General features: G+C 72.0%; 2 protein-coding genes across 3 annotated transcripts; both read right to left on the bottom strand.

Annotated features, from left to right (window-relative positions):
- Nucleotides 1-1,065: 1,065 nt before the first annotated feature.
- Nucleotides 1,066-4,649, bottom strand: PRRT4 (proline rich transmembrane protein 4). Its single transcript, XM_068189272.1, has 6 exons — nucleotides 4,600-4,649; nucleotides 3,470-3,662; nucleotides 3,238-3,366; nucleotides 3,061-3,153; nucleotides 1,270-2,591; nucleotides 1,066-1,078 (listed from the first exon to the last, which is right to left on the bottom strand). The coding sequence occupies exons 1-6, from the start codon at nucleotides 4,647-4,649 to the stop codon at nucleotides 1,066-1,068; spliced, it is 1,800 nt and encodes a 599-aa protein (XP_068045373.1).
- Nucleotides 4,650-7,129: 2,480 nt separating this feature from the next.
- On the bottom strand, nucleotides 7,130-17,583 carry IMPDH1 (inosine monophosphate dehydrogenase 1). 2 transcript variants are annotated; one of them, XM_068191978.1, is made up of 16 exons: nucleotides 17,517-17,583; nucleotides 15,800-15,895; nucleotides 15,310-15,358; nucleotides 14,861-14,962; nucleotides 14,347-14,421; nucleotides 13,371-13,577; nucleotides 12,331-12,418; nucleotides 11,196-11,395; nucleotides 10,391-10,481; nucleotides 9,704-9,799; nucleotides 9,019-9,162; nucleotides 8,650-8,794; nucleotides 8,433-8,576; nucleotides 8,274-8,357; nucleotides 7,468-7,484; nucleotides 7,130-7,263 (listed from the first exon to the last, which is right to left on the bottom strand). In XM_068191978.1, exons 1-16 carry the CDS (start codon nucleotides 17,534-17,536, stop codon nucleotides 7,163-7,165), a joined length of 1,659 nt encoding a protein of 552 aa, XP_068048079.1. In that variant the 5' UTR covers nucleotides 17,537-17,583; the 3' UTR covers nucleotides 7,130-7,162. The 2 variants fall into 2 exon arrangements, with proteins under 2 accessions (XP_068048079.1, XP_068048080.1); XM_068191979.1 differs by lacking the exons at nucleotides 14,861-14,962; nucleotides 15,310-15,358; nucleotides 15,800-15,895; nucleotides 17,517-17,583 and adding an exon at nucleotides 14,771-14,802.
- Between the last annotated feature and the right edge of the window lie 3,805 nt (nucleotides 17,584-21,388).

Raw genomic sequence — 21,388 nt, 5'->3', positions numbered from 1 at the left:
TCCTGGGGGTCTCTGGCCGGGGTGTCTCCGCTGCCCCGCGGGGGGGTCACCTACAAGTCTATGGTGTCGCTGCCGGGGCTGCGGCCGTCCCCGCCCGCGGGGGGCTCGGGGCCGCCCCCGCCGGGGCCCCGGGGGGCCGGGGGGGGCCGGGGGCTCCCCTCGGCCCAGCTCTGCGACGGCCGCAGCGGGGGCGGCGCCGCCCGGGGGGCGCCCTGCGCGGGGGTGCCGGGGGTCGGCCCCCCCCGGGAGGGTCCCCGGGCCGATGGGGCGGCTCCGGGGTCCCCCCCCCGAGCCCCCCCGGAGGAGCCCCCGCAGGAGGCGGCACGGGACAGCCCGGGGCCGCGGGGGGCGGCGCTGCCGGGACCGCCTGGGCCGGGGGCTCCGGGGGCACCGGGGGGGCCAGCAGCGCCCCGCCCCCGTGTCCCAGCTGTGCCGGAGGAGTTGGGCTCTGGTGGGCCAGCTGTGCCAGGCGGTGCAGGGCCCTGTGTTCCAGGTGTTCCAGGTGTTCCAGGTGTGCCGCTGGTGGCGCCGCCGGTGCCCGGTGCCGCCGTCCCAGAGGCGCCGGCGGTGCCAATTCCCGGGGTCGCAGTTTTGCTGTCCCTGGTTGTGCCGGGGGTGCCATGCTCTGTCCCGCCAGCTGTGCCACCTGTGCCCACTGTGCCACCTGTGCCAGGTGTGCCGGCTGTGCCAGGTGTGGTGGCTGAGCCAGGTTTGCTGGTTGTTCCAGCTGTGCCAGGTGTGCCGGCTGTGCCAGGTTTGCTGGTTGTTCCAGCTGTGCCAGCTGTGCCAGGTGTGGTGGCTGGGCCAGGTTCGCTGGTTGTGCTAGCTGTGCCAGGTGTTCCAGCTGTGCCAGGTGTTCCAGCTGTGCCAGGTGTTCCAGCTGTGCCAGGTTTGCTGGTTGTGCCAGCTGTGCCGGGTGTTCCAGCTGTGCCAGGTGTTCCAGCTGTGCCAGGTTTGCTGGTTGTGCCAGCTGTGCCGGGTGTTCCAGCTGTGCCAGGTGTTCCAGTTGTGCCAGGTTTGCTGGTTGTGCCAGCTGTGCCGGGTGTTCCAGCTGTGCCAGCTGAGTCAGGAGCGCCACCTGTACCAGGTGTTCCAGCTGTGCCAGGTTTTCCAGCTGTGCCAGGTGTTCCAGGTTTGCCAGCCGTGCCAGGAGCGCCGCCTGCTCCATCCGTGCCGGCCGTGCCAGCCCCCGCCGTGCCGGTGCCGCCCGTTCCCGCAGCCCCGGCTGTGCCCACGGCGGTCCCGGCGCTCCCCGTGCCCAGCCCCGGCATGGCGGCGCTGCCGCCTCCCGGTAAGGCGGTGGTGCTGGTGCTGCCGGTGCAGCCGGCGCTGCCGGCGCTGCCGGCGGTGCTGATGACGCTGATCTCGGTGCTCCCGAGGACGCTGACCCCGTTGTTCTTGGTTTTCCCACCGTTCCCGGCGCCGCCCGGGACGCCGATCCCTGTGTTCCCGGTGCCGGCGGCGTTCCCGATGAGGCCGATCCTGGCGCTCCCGGTGCCCCCGATGCCGCCGTTCCCGGCGCGGAACATTCCCGGCGCTCCCAGGGCCTCGTCGATGGAGCGGCGCAGGTCGATGGGGGAGGGGGGCCGGTACCCGGCCGTGGGGTCCCCGTCCACATCCAGGGGGGACTCGGGGGGCCCCCCCGCCTCCTCCCCCGAGCCCCGCCCGCCGCCGCCCTCGGGGGGCTCGGGAGGGCCGCCGGGAGCGGCGCGGCCGCTCGGGGGGGCCGCGAAGGCCAGCGCCGCCAGCGCCCCCCCCATGGCGAGCTCGGCCAGGCGCCCCCCGAGCTGCAGCCCCCACCAGGCCCAGGGCCCCGGGGCGGGGGTCGCCGCCCAGCCCCAGGCCTGCAGCGCCCCGAAAAGCTGCAGTCCCGCGCTCAGCGCCGCCCCCGCCGCCCCCAGCAGCCGCGGGACCCCCGCCCGCGCCCCCCGCCCGCGCTTGCCGCGCCCCCCGCCCTCCCCGCACCGCCGCAGCCCCCCCAGCGCCAGCGCGGCCGCCAGCGCCGCGAACAGAGCCCGGGGCAGCAGCAGCAGCGCCGGGGGCCCCCCCAGCGCCGCCACGGCCGCCACGGCCCCCAGGGCCCCCCCCAGGTGCAGCAGCCCCAGCGCCAGCAGCAGCGGGGCGCCCCGCACGGGGGGGGCCAGCGCCAGCCCCCAGCCCAGGCACGGCAGGGGCAGCTCGAACAGGGCGCGGGCGGCGGGGGGCGGCAGCCGCCCCCCCAGCTCGTAGGGGTCGAAGAAGAGGGGGAAGGCGCGGGCGAAGGCCGACGCGGCCAGCAGCCCCCCCAGCAGCCTGGCCAGGGCCGGGCGGCGCCCCCCCAGCAGCAGCAGCGCGCCCAGCGCGCCCAGCAGCGCGAAGGCCGCCCCCGCCCCATAGACGTGCCCCCCCCAGGCCGCGCCCCACAGCGCCGCGGCCTCGGGCCAGGGGGTGCCCAGCGGCAGGAAGTGGGGGGGCCACGAGAAGGGGGGCGCGGGGGAGGCCCCGCCGGGGTCGGGCCCCCCCCGAGCCGCAGGCGGATCCGGGGGTGCAGGCGGAGGCGGCGGCGGGCGGCGGCGCGGCCCCCCGGGAGGGCTGGCGGCCGGGGGAGAGCGCTGCGGGAGACGGGGGGGGGGGGGGTCAGCAGGGGGAGGGTGGGGGTCCCCACATCCTGGGGGCGCCCCGAACCCCGCCGTTGTTCCTGCCGGGACGCCCCGTGTCACCCAGGTACCCCCACCACACCCCCCCCCCCCACATCCCGCATCTCACCAGGAATCCCGAGGGAGGCAGCCGCAGCCCCCCAGCCCCAGCGCCCGCAAACTCTCCGATCTCCCCATTTCCCCAGCACCCCCCAATCCACAGCCTCCCCCCCAGACCCTGCGTTCCCCCGGGCCCCTCCAAAGCCCAGCACCCCCCGTTCCTCCCGGGCCCCCCCGAATCCCAGGACCTCCCCGTTCTCCCAGCCCCCCATTAAATGCAGGACACTCCCACCCCCCAGGAGTCCCCCAGTTCCCAGACCCCCCCATCCCCCCAAACCCCCCAGGCCGTCCCCAAATCCCCCTCCCCCCAAATGCCCGCCCCCACCTGGCTCCGCGCCGCTCCCCGCCTCGTCCAGCTCCAGGGACGCGTTGCCCCCCTCGGCGCCGATCTTGGGGGACCCCGTGGGAAACAGGAACCCTGGGCGGGGGGGGCACCGAGGTGTTGGGGCGTTCCTCAGGTTGGGGGGGCCCAGGGGGGGCCCGGCCCGCCCCCGGCACTCACCGGCGGCGCTGAGTCTCCCGGCCAGCTCCGAGAGGCCCGGCAGGAATCGGGGGCGTCCGGGGGGGCCCCCCAGGAGGCTGGTAGGGCGCACGGCCGCCCCCGAGCCCCCCGGGGGGGGGTCCAGCCCCGCTGTCAGGTCGATGGCGATGTCCAGCTCCAGCTGCTTGTCCCGGGTGCGCCCCGGGGCGGGGGTCGTAGCCCCGCGGCCAGGGGCGCCCCCCCGGCCCCCCGCCTCCTCCGGGGGGCCCGCGGAGCCCTGCTCCTCGCCGGGGTCAGGCAGGGTGGGGGGCACGGCGCTCCGGGGGGGGGCCGGGCTCTTGGGGGCGCTCGGGGGGGTGGGGGGCGCGGGGGGGCGCGGCCCCCCCTGGCTTCGCACCTTGATCTTGAAGTTGAGGCCGAGGTTGAGGGACAGGACCGGGGAGTCGCTGTGGGGCGCGGGGGGGCCCCGGGGGGGTCCCGGCGGGGCTGCTGGGGGGCGGGGGGGCGGCGGCCGGGGCAGACAGGCAGAGCAGCGCCAGCAGCAGCCGGGGGGCGGCCGCCCCCCCCACGGGGGACATCAGGGACATCGGGAGCGGCTGTGGAGAGGGGGACAGAGGCGTCACCCCCCGGCATCCCAGAGCCCCCCATGACACCCCAGAGCCCCCGCCATGGCACCCTGGAGCCCCGGCAGCCCCCAGGGGAGCATTCTGAGGGGGGACAGGAGCGCCCCGCGGGCAGGGACGGCATGGGACGGGCACTCAGGGATGGACACACGGGAGCGCTCCAGGGGAGGGGACAGGGGGATCCCGGGGGGGGACACCGGGGCACCTGGGGACAGGAGTCCCCGGGGGGAGGACAGGACCAGCCCGAGGGGCAACATGGGGCACCCCGAGGTTGGGACAGGAGCACCTGTGGGGACACAGGAGCCGCCAAGAAGGGGGCAGGAGCAGCCCGGGTGCCGCGGTGGCACTCGGGGACGGGGGCACGCGGGGCCGCCCCCGCCGCGGGGGCGTGCGGAGGTGTCCCCTCCCCCGGAGCTCCCCCCGCCCACGCCGGGTCCCTAATCGGGGTGACAGGGGCTGTCGCCGCGGGGCGGCACCGCGCCCGTCAGGGCGGCGGCGGCGCGGGGACGACGGATGCGAAGTGACACACGGGACACGCGGTGACCCGCGGCCCCCGCACAGGACAGCCCGCACCGCACCGCGCCCGCCACCCCACGAACGTGTCCCACCCCCGCACGGGACACCCCCGCACCCGCCGTCCCCCCGGAACTGCCACCCCCGCACTCACTGGCCCCAAGACCCCCACCGCGACAATGGGGGGGGTTCCCCACGCCCCGCCCCGCGCCGGCGTCACCCGTGGGTCACAACCGCGCGCCCTCACCTGCCCCCCCCCGCCTCCTCCCGCTGTGCCCACGCGTGTGACAGGGACATTGCGGGGGGGGGGGGGGACACGGGCAGGGCCAGCGGTCGGCACCCCCTGCGCCCCCCCCGGCACGCCGGTGCCCCCCCACACCCCTGCTCACACGCCCACCTGTGCCCCCCCCAACCCCACCCCGCACGCTGCCCGTGCCGCCCCCCGCGCCCCCGACCCCGCACCCCCGGGTCCTCCCGGCCCCCCCCGGGGCCCCCCCCGGCCGTGCCCCCCCCCCGCAGCCCCCACCCCTTTTCCCGCGCGTGGGTGCGTGTGCGCACGTGTGCGCGCGCGTGACGGCGAGCGCGTGTGCGTGGGACAGCGCGCGCGGGGGCGGCGCGGGGGGGGGCTCGGAGCTCGGCCGTGTTTGGGGGGGGGGGGGGCACCCCCGAACCCCCCAAACCCCGGCTCGCCAACCCCGCCCCGCGGCGGCGACGCTGCCCCCCTCTCCCCCGGACCCCCAGGGCACCCCCGCACCCGGCCCCCCCCCCCCCCCGCCTCCAAACCCGGGACCCCCCGAACCCGCGGCACCCCCAAACCCGGCTCACCTCCTCCCCCGGCAGCCGGGACCTCGCGATCCCCGCCTCCCCGGGGACCCCAGGCCCGGGCACGCCCCGCGCCCCCAAACCCCGCGCCCCCAGCCCCCCCCCCACCCCGCGCCCCCAGCCCCGGCTCAGCAGCGCCCCGCGGCCGCCCGGCCGGGCGCTTCCCCGCTGCCCCGCACGCCGGGCACCCCAACCCCGGGCACCCCCCGCGCCCCCAACCCCCCGCGCACCCCCAAAACCACCGCCGCCCCCCCGCACCCACCGGCCTCGGCGGCGGCTCCAGCCCCGGCCCGGCCCCGGCGGCGGCAGCGGCGGGAGGGGCGGGCCGAGCCCCCCCCCACTCCTCCTCCTCCTCCTCCTCCTCCTCCTCCTCCCACCCTCCGCGCCCCCCGGGCTCCCCCCGCCCCAGCCCCCGCCCCCCCCCCCGCGGGCACCGGGAGCCGGCGGGGCCGCGCGGCCCTGCTGGAGCGGGGGGGGCGTTTGTGGGTGTCCCACACCTGGGGGGGTCCCACGTTTGAGGGGTCCCCCTCCCGGACGGGGTCCCACACTGGGGAGGGGGGGCGATCATGTTGTTTGGGTTCACAAATTTGGGGGGTCTCACATGTTGAAGTGGTCCCACACTTGGGGGGATGTCCCACATCTGAAGGGGGCTCTCAATTTTGGGGGATCCTCCCACATTTGGGGTGCCCCGCCCCCATAGGGGAGGGGTCCCACATTTCTCGAGGGAAATATTTTGCATTTGGGGGCTTATCCCAAATTTGGGGGGGATGTCCCACACGTGGGGTGGGGGGGTCCTCACTTCTGGGAAGGTGCCACATTTGGGGTCCCCTATTTGGGTGGTGCCGCTTGTGGGGGGTCCCAGGTGTGTGCCAAGGAGGGCCAGGTGTGCCCCAACCTTTGTCACCCGTGCCGTGTGTGTGCCACCCGTGCCGTGTGTGCCACCCTGTGCCACGGCATGTGTCACCCGTGCCGTGTGCGTGCCACCCGTGCCATGTGTGCCACCCTGTGCCACGGCATGTGTCACCCGTGCCGTGTGTGTGCCACCCGTGCCATGTGTGCCACCCTGTGCCACGGCATGTGTCACCCGTGCCGTGTGTGTGCCACCCGTGCCATGTGTGCCACCCTGTGCCACGGCATGTGTCACCCGTGCCGTGTGTGTGCCACCCGTGCCATGTGTGCCACCCTGTGCCACGGCATGTGTCACCCGTGCCATGTGTGCCACCCTGTGCCACGGCATGTGCCCTCCTGGTGCCGCGTGTGTCCCCCGCTCCCCGTGCCACCGGCAGGGACAGGGACACGCCAGGGGCCAGGCCGGGGCCCAGGACCATGGACAGGGCCAAGGACGGGGACAGGGCGAGGGGCCAGGGACAAAGGCAGGGACAGGGCACAGGACCATGGACAGGGCCGGGGCCAGCCCAAGGACGGGAGCGGGGACAGAAGCAGGGACAGGGACAAGCCACGCTCCGATGCTCCAAGACTTTATTCACCCCTGGACACAGCGAGTCCGGGGTTCCCCGAGACCGGGAGGCCACAGGCCCGTGGGGTCCCCCGGGACGCTGGGGAGGTCCCTGCAGTGCCGGGGGTCCCCCGGAGGCTGCGGGGGTCCCCCCATCCCCACTCGGGGGGACGGGGGGACACGGCCCTGCAAGCTCCTCAGTGCCAGGGAGGGTCTGGGGGTCCCCGCGGGGTTTAGGGGGTCCCCGCACCAACGGGGGGGGTTTGTGGGGTCCCTGCATCCCCCTCTCTGGCGAGGCCGGGGAGGTCCCCGCAGCCTCGTGCTGCCCCGGGGACTTTTGGGGGGTTCCCTGCACCCCCGTTTCTGAGGGCTCTGGGGATCCCCCTGCCCTGCGATGCCCCGGGGGGATTTGGGGGGCTCCCCACACCCCAAGTTCCGGGAGGGTTTCCGAGGTCCCCGCAGCCCCTGTGCTCGGGGGGGTTGGGGGCGCCCCCATTGCGGGGTGCCCCCATTGCGGAGTGCCAGTGCAGCATCAGCAGCGCCGGTGTCGGGGGGCCGGAGGGGTCCCCGCAGGCTCCGGGCGGGGGGCGCCGGCCCGGGGGGACCCCTCCTCAGGGCAGCCACCTCTCGGCACTGCAGGGACAAGGGTGGGGTCAAAGGGGGGGAAGGGAACCCCCAAACCCCTTCTGGGGGGGTTGGGACCCCCGAACCCCAGATCCTGGCTGGGAGATTGGGGGTCCCCCCTCTGCCAGCCCCCCTGTCCATCAGGGAGGGGACAGAGGAGAGGTAAAGGGGACCCCCGGGCACCCCCCAGTCCCGGGGGGAGCAGGTACTTACGGGGCAGAACCGTAAAGCTGCAGGGGAGGGAAAGGTGCGGGGGGTTAGGGGGGGCACAGGACCCCCCCCACACCCCAACCCCCATCCCCGACACTGGGCAAACTGGGGGTGCCCCACAGCCAGTACTGGGGCAACTGGGGCCCTACGATGGGATCTGGAGTGGTGCCTTCCTCAGCCCCCCAAAACCTCCCCCACCCCCCAAGATCCCCCCGGCTCCTGTACCCTTCACAGCCCCCAAAGCCCCCTCCAGCCCCCCAAAACCTCCCCCACCCCCCCAAGATCCCCCCGGCTCCTGTACCCATTGCAGCCCCCAAAGCCCCCTCAGCCCCCAAAACCTCCCCCACCCCCCAAGATCCCCCCGGCTCCTGTACCCACTGCAGCCCCCAAAGCCCCCTCAGCCCCCAAAACCTCCCCCACCCCCCAAGATCCCCCCGGCTCCTGTACCCACTGCAGCCCCCAAAGCCCCCTCCAGCCCCCCAAAACCTCCCCCACCCCCCAAGATCCCCCCAGCTCCTGTACCCACTGCAGCCCCCAAAGCCCCCTCCAGCCCCCCAAAACCTCCCCCACCCCCCAAGATCCCCCCGGCTCCTGTACCCATTGCAGCCCCCAAAGCCCCCTCAGCCCCCCAAGACCTCCAAACCCCCTCAGCCCCCCCAAGCCTCCTCCAACTACTCTCATCTACCCAAAATCTCCCCCCAGTCCCCCAGCTCTCCCAAACCCCTCCAGCCCCCAAAACCTCTCCAAACTCCCCCAGCCCCCCAACCCCCCCAGGCCCCCCCAAAGCCCCCAGCCCCGTCCCCACTCACGAGTGCAGCCCGTGCACCCCGCCCTCGACCTGCGCCGCCACCGTCCTGCGCTCGAACTTCAGCTCCCCCGCGAACATCATGGACCTGGGGGGCACGGGGGGTCGGCGGGGGCGGCCGGGACCCCCCCACCGGCCCTCCCCGGACCCCCCCCGCACTGACCGGAGCGCCGAGAGGCTGCGGGCGCCCAGGTCCTGGCAGCCGTGCTGCAGCCCGGCCAGCAGGTACGGCACGAACTTGTGGATGGAGCCCTTGTCCCGCACCGAGCCCGACACGCCCTGCGCCACCTTCACCGCGTCCCCCTCGCTGCGGGGCGACACACAGCGGCTGGGGGGGCGGCCTGGGGGCGGCACACCCCCCCCCCGGCCCCTCGGGGTACCTGAAGTAGCGTTTCTGGCTGCCCGGGCCCTGCTCCATGGCGTCCAGCGAGCCCATGCCCCGGTACTGCTTCAGCCGCACGCCCTCCGAGAAAAAGAACTCGCCCGGCGCCTCCGTGGTGGCCGCCAGCAGCGACCCCATCATCACTGGGGGGGACGCCCCGTCAGGGCCACCCCGGTGGGGTGGGGGGCGTGAAACCCCGCCGGGATGGGCTGGGGGCTGCGGGGCCATCTCCAGTCTGGGCTGGAGCGTGGGATCCCCTCGGCGGCACCAGGCTGGGCTGCCGGCCACGAGACCCCCTCAGGGTGCCCTCTGTGGGTGCTGGGCGCCCCCTCACGCCCCCCGTGCCCCCCGTGCCCCCTGCCCTCACCGGTGGAGGCTCCCAGTGCCAGCGCCTTCACGGCGTGCCCGGGGCTGCGGATGCCACCATCGGCGATGACGGGGACGCCGAAGCGCCGCGCGTACTCGGCCACGCGGTACACGGCCGTGGCCTGGGCACGGCCACACGCCAGCACTGCCGTGGGGACAGGGACAGAGACACATCAGGGACACTGTGAGGGACACAGCCGTGGTCTGGGCTCGGCCACACTGCCACGGGGACAGGGACACTGTGAGGGACACAGCCGTGGTCTGGGCTCGGCCACACTGCCACGGGGACAGGGACACTGTGAGGGACACAGCCGTGGTCTGGGCTCGGCCACACTGCCATGGGGACAGGGACATGTCAGGGACACATCTGTGGCCTGGGCAGGGTCACACACCAGCACTGCCACGGGGACAGGGACACTGTGAGGGACATGGCAATGGCCTTGGCACGGCCAGAGACCAGAGAGCCATGGGGACAGGGACAAGGACACATCAGGGACACGGCCATGGCCTGAGCCTGGTCACACACCAGCACTGCCATGGGGACAGGGACACCTTCACAGGGACAGGGCATCTGGGACAGGGACATGGGGACAGCGGGTACAGCCCCACACCGACGGGAACAATGGGGACACTGCAGGCATGTCCAGGGGTGCCAGGGTGGGGTCAGGGTCCTGGGTGTCACCCACCTTCCTGGGTGATGCAGATGGAGCCGCTGCCCATCCCCACCCGCAGCGCGTCCACCCCGGCGTCGATCAGGTTCTTGGCCTGGGCCGCCGTCACCACTGCGGGGCACACCCCAAAATGGGACCCCGACACTGCCCGGGGCACCCCAGAAATGGAGCCCCAAAACAGCACCCCGACACTGCCCGGGGCACCCCAGAAATGGAGCCCCAAAACGGCACCCCGACACTGCCCGGGGCACCCCAGAAACGGAGCCCCAAAACGGCACCCCGACACTGCCCGGGGCACCCCAGAAACGGAGCCCCAAAACGGCACCCCGACACTGCCCGGGGCACCCCAGAAACGGAGCCCCAAAACGGCACCCCGACGCTGCCCAGGGCACCCTGAATCCCATCTCAGTGCTGCGGGGGTGCACCCCAAACACAATGCCCCAAAACAGCAGCCCAAAAGTGGCACCCCAAATCCAGCCCCACTCTCCCCAAATCCTGCCCCACTATGATGGGGGGCACCCCAAAAACAGCCCCCAGAAATGGCACCCAAATCCCACCTCACCACTGCAGGGGACACCCCAAGGACACCCCAAACCCCGCCCCATTTCCCCCACCTCTCTTTTGGGGTGGCCCTGTTTCCCCCGCTCATCGGTGCCCCCCCAGCCCGGGCAGGTCCCGTGCCCCCCCCGTTTGGGGTCTCACCGTTGCCCCCCACAACCTGCAGCTCGGGGTACTTGGCCTTGATGTACCGGATCATGCTGAGCTGGTACCGGGAGTTCCCCTGCGACGAGTCCTGGGCCGGGTTTGGGGTGCGGGTGGGGCAGGTTTTGGGGTGCGGGGCAGGAGGTTGGGGTGTCACGGGGGGGGAGCAGCGGGTTGGGGTTCGATGAGCAGGGGGGTACCCCCCTGGCCCCTCCTTTTTTGGGGCACCCCCCACCCAGCACAATCAGCTCAGTCCCCATCCCCAGATCCCATCCCCTCCCTTTTGGGGTCCCATGGCTTTTGGGGTGCCCCCACCCTCCTATTTTTAGGGTCCTCCCCTGCACCCCCCCACCTGCACCAGTGGCTCCATCCCCATCTTCTCCCTTCCCTTCTATCCCTGCCCGGTTTTTGGGGTCTCCCATTTCTGGGGATCCCCGTTTCTGGGGTTCCCCATTTTCGGGGTCCCTCACAGCAGCACCCTGAGGTCATCCCCCCTGCACCAGCAGCTGCATCCCCACCCCACTCCTCCATCCTCATCCTCCCCATTTTTGGGATGCTCCCCTTCCCCCATTTCCGTGTCACCCCTTTCTCATCCCCCCCCCCCCATTTTGGGGTCTCACTTTTTTTGGGGTGCCCTCACCCCCCCAGTTTTGGGGGACCCCTCCACACCCACCGGCACCGCGAGCTCCACCCCCGCTGCCCGGCAGCTCGAGCCCCATCCCCTTCCTCCCCCTCATCCCCGCAGCCCCCCGCTGCTCAGAGCCCCTGGGTTTTGGGGTCCCCCCCGGTTTTGGGGTGCCCGCACCAGCACCACGAGGTCGGCGCCCGCCTGCACGAGCAGGTCCAGCCGGTATTTGTCGTCCTCGCGGGTGCCGATGGCGGCCCCGACCCGCAGCTGCTTCCGCTCGTCCTTGGAGGCCGCCGGGTGCTCCCGGTTCTTCTTCAGGTCCGTGCGCGCCATCAGCGCCACCAGCTCGTCACGGCTGTTGACGATCGGCAGCTTCCCTGCGGGGACAGCGCGGGGACAGTCACCCCCGAGCCCGGCACACGGGGACACCGCGGGAATCCGGGCACAGGGGGCGCGGAAGGGATCCCGAGCGCCGGGCGATGGTGGCCACCAGCTCGTCACTGCTGGTCACCGCCGGCAGCTTCCCTGGGGACACGGGGGAAATGCGGGGTCACCCCGGGGTGGAGGGCACTGGGGGGGCTGCAGGGACACGGGAGCATGGAGGTGACCCCAGGGACAGGGACACAGGGCTGGCCCCAGGGACACGGGGGTGACATCAGGGACGGGAACGGGGACACAGGGCTGACCCCAGGGACACGGGGGTGACATCAGGGACAGGAACGGGGACACAGAGCTGACCCCAGGGACACAGGGCTGACCCCAGGGACACGGGGGTGACATCAGGGACAGGAACGGGGACACAGGGCTGACCCCAGGGACACGGGGGTGACATCAGGGACAGGAACAGGGACACAGGGCTGACCGCAGGGACACGGGGGTGACATCAGGGACAGGAACGGGGACACAGGGCTGACCCCAGGGACACGGGGGTGACATCAGGGACACAGGGGTGACATCAGGGACAGGAACGGGGACACAGGGCTGACCCCAGGGACACGGGGGTGACATCAGGGACAGGAACAGGGACACAGGGCTGACCGCAGGGACATGGCGGGGACCTGAAGGATGGGGCCGTGACAGCCACCAGCTCACCAGTGCTGGTCACTGTCAGCAGCCCTGGGGACACAGCGGGGGACAATGTGAGGGGAGGGGAACAGGGACAGGGGACATCCGCCATGGGCTGCCCAGGATGGCACCGAGGTGCCCCCAAGAGGAGGTGACCCCTGGGGGGTGACAGGGAGCTGCCTCCAGGGGTGACAGGGGACTTCGGGGGTGGCAGGGGACTCAGGGGGTGGCAGGTGCCCCCCTGCACCTTTCTTGCTGCGCTGCAGGATCTCGTTGGCCTCTTTGAGGGTGACACCGGCTGGGGCCACCACCAGGTCCCTGCGCTTGGTCATCACCTGGGGACACCGGGATCCACGTGTCACTGGCATCAGCACAGGTGCTGGCACTAGCACTGTCTGGCACTGCCAGCGTCACTGTCACCAGTGCTGGCACTGATCCTGGCACGGGGACTGTCACCAGCACTGGCACTGTCACCTCCATTGCCACCAGCACTGCCACCATTGCTGTCTGTCACTGTCACATGCACTGGCACTGTCACAGGCACCAGCACAGGCACGGGTACTGTCACCGTCACCTGCACTGTGTGTCACTGTCACCCGCACTGTCACCTGCACTGGGGGGCCCAGGGCCGCCGTGGGCAGCCCCCGCCCCTGCCATGGATCCTCTGTCCATCCCATCCCATCCCATCCCATCCCGCCCCACATTACAGCATGCCCCAACCCACCCCCACACCCACAACCCCCACACCCAACCCACCCCCACATCCATCCCTGCCCCACATCCAACCCATCCCCACATCCATCCCTGCCCCACATCCAACCCATCCCCACATCCATCCCTGCCCCACATCCAACCCACCCCCACATCCATCCCTGCCCCACATCCAACCCATCCCCACATCCATCCCTGCCCCACATCCAACCCATCCCCACATCCATCCCTGCCCCACATCCAACCCACCCCCACATCCATCCCTGCCCCACATCCACAACCCCCACATCCATCCCTGCCCCACATCCATCCCTGCCCCACACCCAACCCACCCCCACATCCATCCCTGCCCCACATCCATCCCTGCCCCACATCCAACCCATCCCCACATCCATCCCTGCCCCACATCCATCCCTGCCCCACATCCACAACCCCCACACCCAACCCATCCCCACATCCATCCCTGCCCCACATCCACCCCGCCCCCACATCCATCCCTGCCCCACATCCACAACCCTCACATCCATCCCATCCCATCCCATGGATCCCATCCCTGTCGCCCAGCCCCACACCCACCTCGGCCAGGGGGGTGGCCCTGTCCCTCTCCCGCAGGAAGTCGATGTCGCGGGAGGTGACGATGCCCTCCAGCCGCCCCCCCAGGCGCCCCGAGTGGGTGACGGGGACCCCCGAGAAGCCGAGCCGGGCCTTGGCGTCCCACACGTCCCCCACGGTGTGCGCCGGGCTCATCACCAGTGGCTCCGTGATGAAACCCTGCTCAAACCGCTGGGGACATGGACAGTGTCACCGGGGGGCTCGGGGACATGGGACAGCGTCACTGGGGCCATGGGGACATGGGACAGTGTCACCAGGGGGCATGGGGACATGGGACAGCATCACTGGGGCCATGGGGACATGGGACAGTGTCACCGGGGGGCATGGGGACATGGGACAGGGACAGTGTCACCGGGGGTCAGGGACATTGGGACAGTGTCACCGGGGGGCATGGCGACACGGGACAGCGTCACCGGGGGGCATGGGGACATGGGACAGCATCACCGGGGGTCAGGGACATTGGGACAGTGTCACTGGGGGTCAGGGACATGGACAGTGTCACCGGGGGGCTCGGGGACATGGGACAGCGTCACTGGGGCCATGAGGACATGGGACAGCGTCACCAGGGGGCATGGGGACATGGGACAGCGTCACCGGGGGTCAGGGACATGGGACAGCGTCACCGGGGGGCATGGCGACACGGGACAGCGTCACCGGGGGGCATGGGGACATGGGACAGTGTCACCGGGGGGCATGGGGACATGGGACAGTGTCACCGGGGGTCAGGGACATGGGACAGCGTCACTGGGGCCATGGGGATACAGGACAGCATCACCAGGGGCATGGGGACACGGGACAGCGTCACCGGGGACACAGGAGCGCTCAGGGCCCCGGGGGGGCACAAGGCCAGGGAACACCGAGGGGGCTCCCACAGTGTGGGGTGCTGATGGCCACCAGTGCAGGGGACAGCGGGGTGCCAGCGTGGGGTCCCCCGGCTCACCTTGACCTTGCGCACCTCGCTGGCCTGGAACTCGGGCGTGCAGTTGTGGTGGATGATGCCAATGCCACCGTTCAGCTGGGGGCAAAAGGGGGCAGGGGGGCCAAAGGGGGCAGGGGGGGCCGTGGGTTCCTGGGCACCCCCCGGGTGGGCACCCCCTGCAGCCGTGTCCCCTTGTTTGCCCTCGCACCCCTCGGGGACTGTGCCCCCCTTGCCCAGCTCCCCGGGTGCGCCCCAAGCACCCACGGGTGCCCCCCCAGCCTGACAGAGCCCCCCCAGCCCCTGGACGCCCCCTCAGTGCCCCCCGAGAAGCCTCCACCCATGTGGGTGCACCCCCAACCGTTGTGACAGCCATGTCCCCCTCGGTGACCGTGTACCCCAGTGTCCCCTCAGTGTCCCCCAGTGTCCCCCTGTGCCCCCTGCTCACGGCCATGGCGATGGCCATGTCCCCCTCGGTGACCGTGTACCCCAGTGTCCCCTCAGTGTCCCCCAGTGTCCCCCTGTGCCCCCTGCTCACGGCCATGGCGATGGCCATGTCCCCCTCGGTGACCGTGTCCATGGGGGATGACACCAGCGGCGTTTTCAGGGTGATGGTTCGGGTCAGTGCCGACGTCAGGTCCTGGGGGAGGGCAGCACCCCTAAAATCCTGACCCCCCTCTGAGGAATGGGAGCCCCCCGACTCCACCTGACCCCCCTGCCCTCCCAGCACCCCCAAAAGCACAGCGACCCTGCACCCCCTAACCACCCCTTGGGGGCTGGGGTTCTGCGAGCCCCCCATACCCCAAAATCTGCAGGGACCCCACAGGCATCCCCCAACCCCAGGACCACGGGGGGGCCCAGGAGGGGCTGGGGGGCACAGGGGTGTCACTGAGGGGGTCCCGAGCCAGGGGAGCCACGCCGGTGGGGAGAGCACAGGGGGTCCCAGGGGGATCTTGGGGGGCACAGGGGGTCCTGGGGGTCACTCACCACCTCGTCGGCCGTGAAGTCGATGTAGCCGGGGAGGATGAGGAAGTCACTGTGGGGGGACACAGGGCTGGGACCCCCCTGGGCCCACCAAACTCACCCAGACCCATCGCGGGGGGCACCCGAGGTCTGGGGAGGCACCGAGGACAGGGGGGACATGTGAGTTGGGGGGGGTCAGGGGGTTCCTGGGGGGTGCTGAGGGCTTGGCAGTGGGGGTGCAGGGGGGGTCTGGTGGTTCCTGGGAGCCCCCGGTGGGGTTCCTTGGGGGGGGAAGCGGGGGATCTTTGTGGGGATTCCCTGGGGCTGCCACGCGGGGGGAGTTGGGGCTTCCCTGGGGGGGCTCTGGGGGTGTTGGGAGGAACCTGGGGGTCCAGGCAGCCCCAGGGAGGCGTCGGGGCTGCCGGGTTGTGCTCGGGGGGATCCGGAGGTGCCTGTGAGGGCCAGGAGGTGCCGAGGGGGGTCAGGGGGTTTTGGGGCCGGGGGTCACCCGCACTTGTAGGTGAGGCCATCGGCGCAGGCGAAGAGCTGCTGGGCCGTGAGCCCATCCTCGGGCACGTAGCCGGCGCCGCTGATCAGCTGCTGCGCCATGCTGGGGGGAGGCTGGCACCGGGACACACCGCGCACCCCGCGACCCCCGCCCCACCCGCGGACACCCTGGGGGAGGCTGGCACCGGGATCCCCCCAGAACAGCCCCGGGGCCTCCCTGGGACCCCCACCCGCACTGGGACAGGGACAGCCCACCACGACTGGCACCCCCACTGCACCAAGACCTTCCCCACCCAGGGCCGGGACCCCCGGACCACACCGGGATCCCCACCTGGACCCCCCCCACAGGACTGGGACCCCCACCCACACCGGGGCTGGCCGAGCCAGGCTGGGCGGGGTCCCGGTCCCGATGGGGTCCGGTCTCGGGGGGGCATCACGGGGGGTTCATGGGGGAGTTCCTGAGGGGGCCACGGGGGGGTCACTCTTTCGAGTGGAGTGCCGGGGGGGCTGTCCCGTGGGGGTCCCCGGGAGGTTCCTGTTGAGTCCTGGGAGTTTCCCGGGGATCCCGTGGGGCTCTCCCGCTCCCGTGGGGGTCCTGGGGTTCCCCGTGGGGCTCTCCAGTTCCCGTGGGGGTCCCGGGGTTCCCCGTGGGGCTGTCCGGTTCCCGTGGGGGTCCCGGGGTTCCCCGTGGGGCTCTCCCGCTCCCGTGGGGGTCCCGGGGTTCCCCGTGGGGCTCTCCCGTTCCCGTGGGGGTCCCGGGGTTCCCCGTGGGGCTCTACCGTTCCCGTGGGGGTCCCCGTGGGGCTGTCCCGTTCCCGTGGGGGTCGCGGGAGTCCCCGTGGGGCTGTCCCGTTCCCGTGGGGGTCCCCGTGGGGCTCTCCCGTTCCCGTGGGGGTCCCCGTGGGGCTCTCCCGTTCCCGTGGGGGTCCCCGTGGGGCTCTCCCGTTCCCGTGGGGGTCGCGGGGGTCCCCGTGGGGCTCTCCCGTTCCCGTGGGGGTCCCCGTGGGGCTGTCCCGTTCCCGTGGGGGTCCCCGTGGGGCTGTCCCGTTCCCGTGGGGGTCCCCGTGGGGCTCTCCCGTTCCCGTGGGGGTCCCCGTGGGGCTCTCCCGTTCCCGTGGGGGTCCCCGTGGGGCTGTCCCGTTCCCGTGGGGGTCCCCGCGCGTTGCGCTCCCGCAGCGGCCCCGGCGCAGGGCGGAGCCATGGGCGTGGCCGTGGGTGTGGTCAGGGGGCGGGGCCGCTCCCGCGGGGCGTGGCCAGGGCCGGGACTGGCCGCCGCAGCCCCCCCCCTCCCAGCCTGCCCAGCGCCTCCCAGTGCCCCCCTCGCCTCCCAGCACCCCGGCAGCGGCCCCAGCGCTCCCAGTAACCTCTCCCGGACACCAGCGACTCCCCCCATCCCCCAGCGCTCCCAGTAACCTCTCCCGCAGCCCGGGGACCCCCCCATCCTCCAGCGCTCCCAGTAGCCCCTCCCGCATCCCCCGGTAACCCCCAGTATCCCCCACGTCCGTCCCGGCCACTGCTGCCCCACACCCCCCAGAAGCCCCCCAGTAACACACGCAGTGTCCCCTCGCTGCTGCTCCCTCCCGCCCCGCTAACGCCCCAGTCCCTCCCAGTGCCCCCCACTACAGCCCTTCCCTCCCCCTGTGCCCCCCGCTGCCGCTGTCCCCGTCCCGGGGTGCCCCAGCAGCGCCCCAGTCCCTCCCAGTGCCCCCAGTAACCCCCCGTACCTGGGCTCCCCCTCGCCCATGGCGCTGAGCGCCGCCGGGGGCGGGGCACCGGGGCCACGCCCTGGGCCCCGCCCCTGGGCCCCGCCCCCGGGAGCTCCGGGGACACCCCCGAGCCCCGGGATTGGGGCACCCCCCGCTGTGGGCTTTGGGGCACCCCCTTTCCTGCGGGCAGCCCTGGCGCGGCGCGGAGTGCACCTCTCTTTGGGGTACACCCCGTTTTGTGGGGTGCAGTGCTTTGTTTTGGGTGCTCCCACGTTTGGGGGGTGCATTCCTCTGGTGCGGGTGCGCCTCCTGCATCTGGGTGTCCCCCCCTTTTTGGGGTGCGCCCCTCTGTTTCGAGTGCTCCCTCTTTTGGGAACATTTCCTTTCTTGGGGACCAATCCTCTGTCTAGGGTGCCCCAGTCTCTTTTGGGTGCTCCCCGTTTTTGGGTGCACATCCTGATTTTGGGGTACCTCCCCTTTGGGGGGACACGCTTCTGCTTTGGGTGTCCCTTGGGGTCCCCCCTGCCCCGGGTGGCTCTGGGGACAGCCCGTGCCCTGCGGGGTTGTTTGTGCGGCCCTAACGAGCCCCGGGGGATGGGGCGGCAAAGCAGCCGCACCTGTGTGAGCACCTGTGTGAGCACCTGCGACCGATCACCTGTGACCGATCACCTGTGTGAGCACCTGCGACCGATCACCTGTGTGAGCACCTGCGTGAGCCCCTGCGACCGATCACCTGTGTGAGCCCCTGTGAGAGCACCTGTGTGAGCACCTGTGTGAGCACCTGTGTGAGCACCTGTGTGAGCCCCTGCGACCGATCACCTGTGACCGATCACCTGTGACCGAGCACCTGTGACCGAGCACCTGTGTGAGCATCTGTGTGAGCACCTGCGACCGATCACCTGTGTGAGCACCTGTGTGAGCACCTGTGTGAGCCCCTGTGATCGATCACCTGTGTGAGCACCTGTGTGAGCACCTGTGTGAGCCCCTGTGATCGATCACCTGTGTGAGCACCTGTGTGAGCACCTGTGTGAGCACCTGTGACCGATCACCTGCGACCGATCACCTGTGACTGATCACCTGTGACTGATCACCTGTGTGAGCACCTGTGATCGATCACCTGTGTGAGCACTTGTATGAGCACCTGTGTGAGCACCTGTGTGAGCACCTGTGTGAGCACCTGCGACCGATCACCTGTGACCGAGCACCTGTGACCGAGCACCTGTGATCGATCACCTGTGTGAGCACCTGTGTGAGCACCTGTGACCGATCACCTGTGACCGATCACCTGTGTGAGCACCTGTGTGAGCACCTGTGATCGATCACCTGTGTGAGCACCTGTGTGAGCACCTGTGTGAGCACCTGTGACCGAGCACCTGTGATCGATCACCTGTGTGAGCACCTGTGATCGATCACCTGTGTGAGCACCTGTGTGAGCACCTGTGTGAGCCCCTGCGACCGATCACCTGTGTGAGCACCTGTGTGAGCCCCTGCGACCGATCACCTGTGACCGATCACCTGTGTGAGCCCCTGTGACCGATCACCTGTGACCGATCACCTGTGACCGATCACCTGTGACCGATCACCTGTGTGAGCACCTGTGTGAGCACCTGTGATCGATCACCTGTGTGAGCACCTGTGTGAGCACCTGTGTGAGCACCTGCGACCGATCACCTGTGACCGATCACCTGTGACCGATCACCTGTGTGAGCACCTGTGACCGATCACCTGTGTGAGCACCTGTGATCGATCACCTGTGTGAGCACCTGTGTGAGCACCTGTGTGAGCACCTGCGACCGATCACCTGTGACCGATCACCTGTGACCGATCACCTGTGTGAGCACCTGTGACCGATCACCTGTGTGAGCACCTGTGATCGATCACGCTGTGTGCTCCTCTGATCACCTGTGACCGATCACCTGTGTGCGCCCCTCTGACCCCCTGCCCGTGCTCTGCCCGCCCCTCTCGGCGCTCCCCCCGCCCGCCCCCTGCCCGGGCGCGCCCCCTGCCCGAGCCCCCCGGGCCGGGTGCCGGCTGCCGGCACTGCGCCCCCCGCAGGCCGGGCCGGGCATGGCAGGGCAGCGGGGCGGGGGGGGCAGGTGCCACCCCCGGCCAGGGCAGCTCTCCCCGCCCCCTCCAAGGTGACCCCCCCCGTGTCCCCAGGTGACCCCCACTGCGCAGGGACCCGCAGGGGGCAAATAGAGCCCACCCGAGGCACGGCCACGGCACGGCCCCCCCACACTGACCCCCTGTCACGGACCTTCCCCCCGCGCTGTCCCGTCCCCCGGCTCCGAACCCCCCGGGACTCCCCGGTACGGGACCCCCTGGTACTGACCCCCCCCATACAGGCACCGACCCTCCCATCCCGGCACTGACCCCCCATCCCGGCACTGAACCCCCCCATCCCGGCACTGAACCCCCCATACAGGCACTGACCCCCCATACAGGCACTGACCCCCCCCCCATCCCGGCACTGAACCCCCCATACTGCCACCGACCCCCCAATCCCGGCACTGACCCCCCATCCCGGCACTGAACCCCCCCATCCCGGCACTGAACCCCCCCATCCCAGCACTGACGCCCCCCCCCACGGCACCCACAGAGCCCCCAGACCCCCACCCCCCCGTGCCCCCCATTACCTGCCCTCCCCCTGTCCCGCGGGGGTCACCTCGCCCTCGGGGGAGTCTGGGGGCGCTTCCATGGCGGGGGAGGGGGGGGTCCCGAGGGGTCCCGCGAGGGTCCGTGGGTGCCGCTGCCGGCGGGACCCGGTGCCGTGGGAGGGGGGGGGACGTGGGGGGGGGCGGCACCGCCCCCTCGGCTCCGCCCACCCCGTGGGGGTTCGGTCGCGACACGGGGGAAACTGAGGCACGGGGCGGCGCGGGGGTCAGCCCCGCGTTCGCGGGGAGGTCACAGAGAGGAGATCACGCACAGGGGGGATCCCCCCCGTGCCCCCCCCACTGGCCGCCCCTCCGCCCTCCCCCTCCACCGTGGGGGGGGTCACTCTTCCAGCCCGTCCCGAGCGGCACAGGGGGAACACGCGTGGGAGCGCGACACGCGGGGGTCGCGATGGGGGGCTCGGGGGTCGTAGCCCCCCCGCCCCCGGGCCATTTGCAGCCGCGGCAGCTGCCGGGGATTATCGCGGCCGGGATTAAGGGGGGATTTGGGAGGGGGGCGTGGGGGCGGAGGAGGGGCAGGAAGGTAATGGGGGGGCGGTGCCGCTCCGCCCAGCGCTCCCAGTATAGACCAGTATAACCCAGCAGTCCCAGAAGGGCGCATTGCACACAGCGCTCTCAGAGCACGCAGTTCTCCCCGCACGCCCCAGTATGTCCCAGTACACACCAGTTCGCCGTGCTCCCAGCGCAGCCCCGAATGCCCCGGTAGATCCAGCGCTCCCCGTACACCCTTTGTGCGCCCAGGGCTCCCAGTACAAACCAGCGCACCACGCTCCCGGTGTTCCCAGCGCTCCCAGCGCCCCCCGCTGTCCCCGCGCACCCCAGCGCTCCCCGTGGCGGTGTCGCAGCGCCGGTGCCACCCGCCGGAGGTGACCCGCCGGTGCCGGTGACCCCGGGGATTAGCGACAAACTCCCGCTCAAGCCTCTTAGCGGAGGCCGCCCACGGCCACGGGGTCACGCGTGGGGGAAGGGCACTCCAGGGGACCCCCAGGGCACCCAGGGCACCCCTCGGGGACCCTCAGGAGACCCCAGTACCCCCCGCGGCAGCCAAACCCCACGCGGGGCAGGGGGACCCCACGGCACCCTCGGGGCACCCCGGGGACGCCCAGGAGACACTCCGCGCCCCCGGCCCCATCACTCCCCGCCCTCGGCACCCTCCCCACGCGGGGCAGGAGGACCCCACGTCCCCCTCATGGGGCAGCGCAGGCACGGGCGCTTAAG

The sequence above is a fragment of the Anomalospiza imberbis genome, chromosome 5 (genome assembly GCF_031753505.1).
Source record: "Anomalospiza imberbis isolate Cuckoo-Finch-1a 21T00152 chromosome 5, ASM3175350v1, whole genome shotgun sequence".
In the NCBI taxonomy this organism is placed as follows: Eukaryota; Metazoa; Chordata; class Aves; order Passeriformes; family Viduidae; genus Anomalospiza; species Anomalospiza imberbis.
The sequence above is the reverse complement of the archived record's forward strand: the minus strand, read 5'-3'. Positions and strand labels throughout refer to the sequence as shown.

Excerpts from the sequence above, each read along its gene's own strand:
- PRRT4 (XM_068189272.1), bottom strand. The coding sequence starts at position 4,649 with ATGTCCCTGTCACACGCGTGGGCACAGCGGGAGGAGGCGGGGGGGGGC. Across the intron at positions 3,367-3,469 it reads CCGCGGGCCCCCCGGAGGAG|CGGGGCTGGACCCCCCCCCG; the intron begins GCGGGGGGCCGG and ends TCGACCTGACAG. Across the intron at positions 3,154-3,237 it reads CGGGAGACTCAGCGCCGCCG|GGTTCCTGTTTCCCACGGGG; the intron begins GTGAGTGCCGGG and ends CCCCCCGCCCAG.
- IMPDH1 (XM_068191978.1), bottom strand. The coding sequence starts at position 17,536 with ATGGGCGAGGGGGAGCCCAG. Across the intron at positions 14,963-15,309 it reads ACTTCACGGCCGACGAGGTG|GACCTGACGTCGGCACTGAC; the intron begins GTGAGTGACCCC and ends GCCCTCCCCCAG. Across the intron at positions 8,795-9,018 it reads GGCACTGGGAGCCTCCACCG|TGATGATGGGGTCGCTGCTG; the intron begins GTGAGGGCAGGG and ends CGTCCCCCCCAG.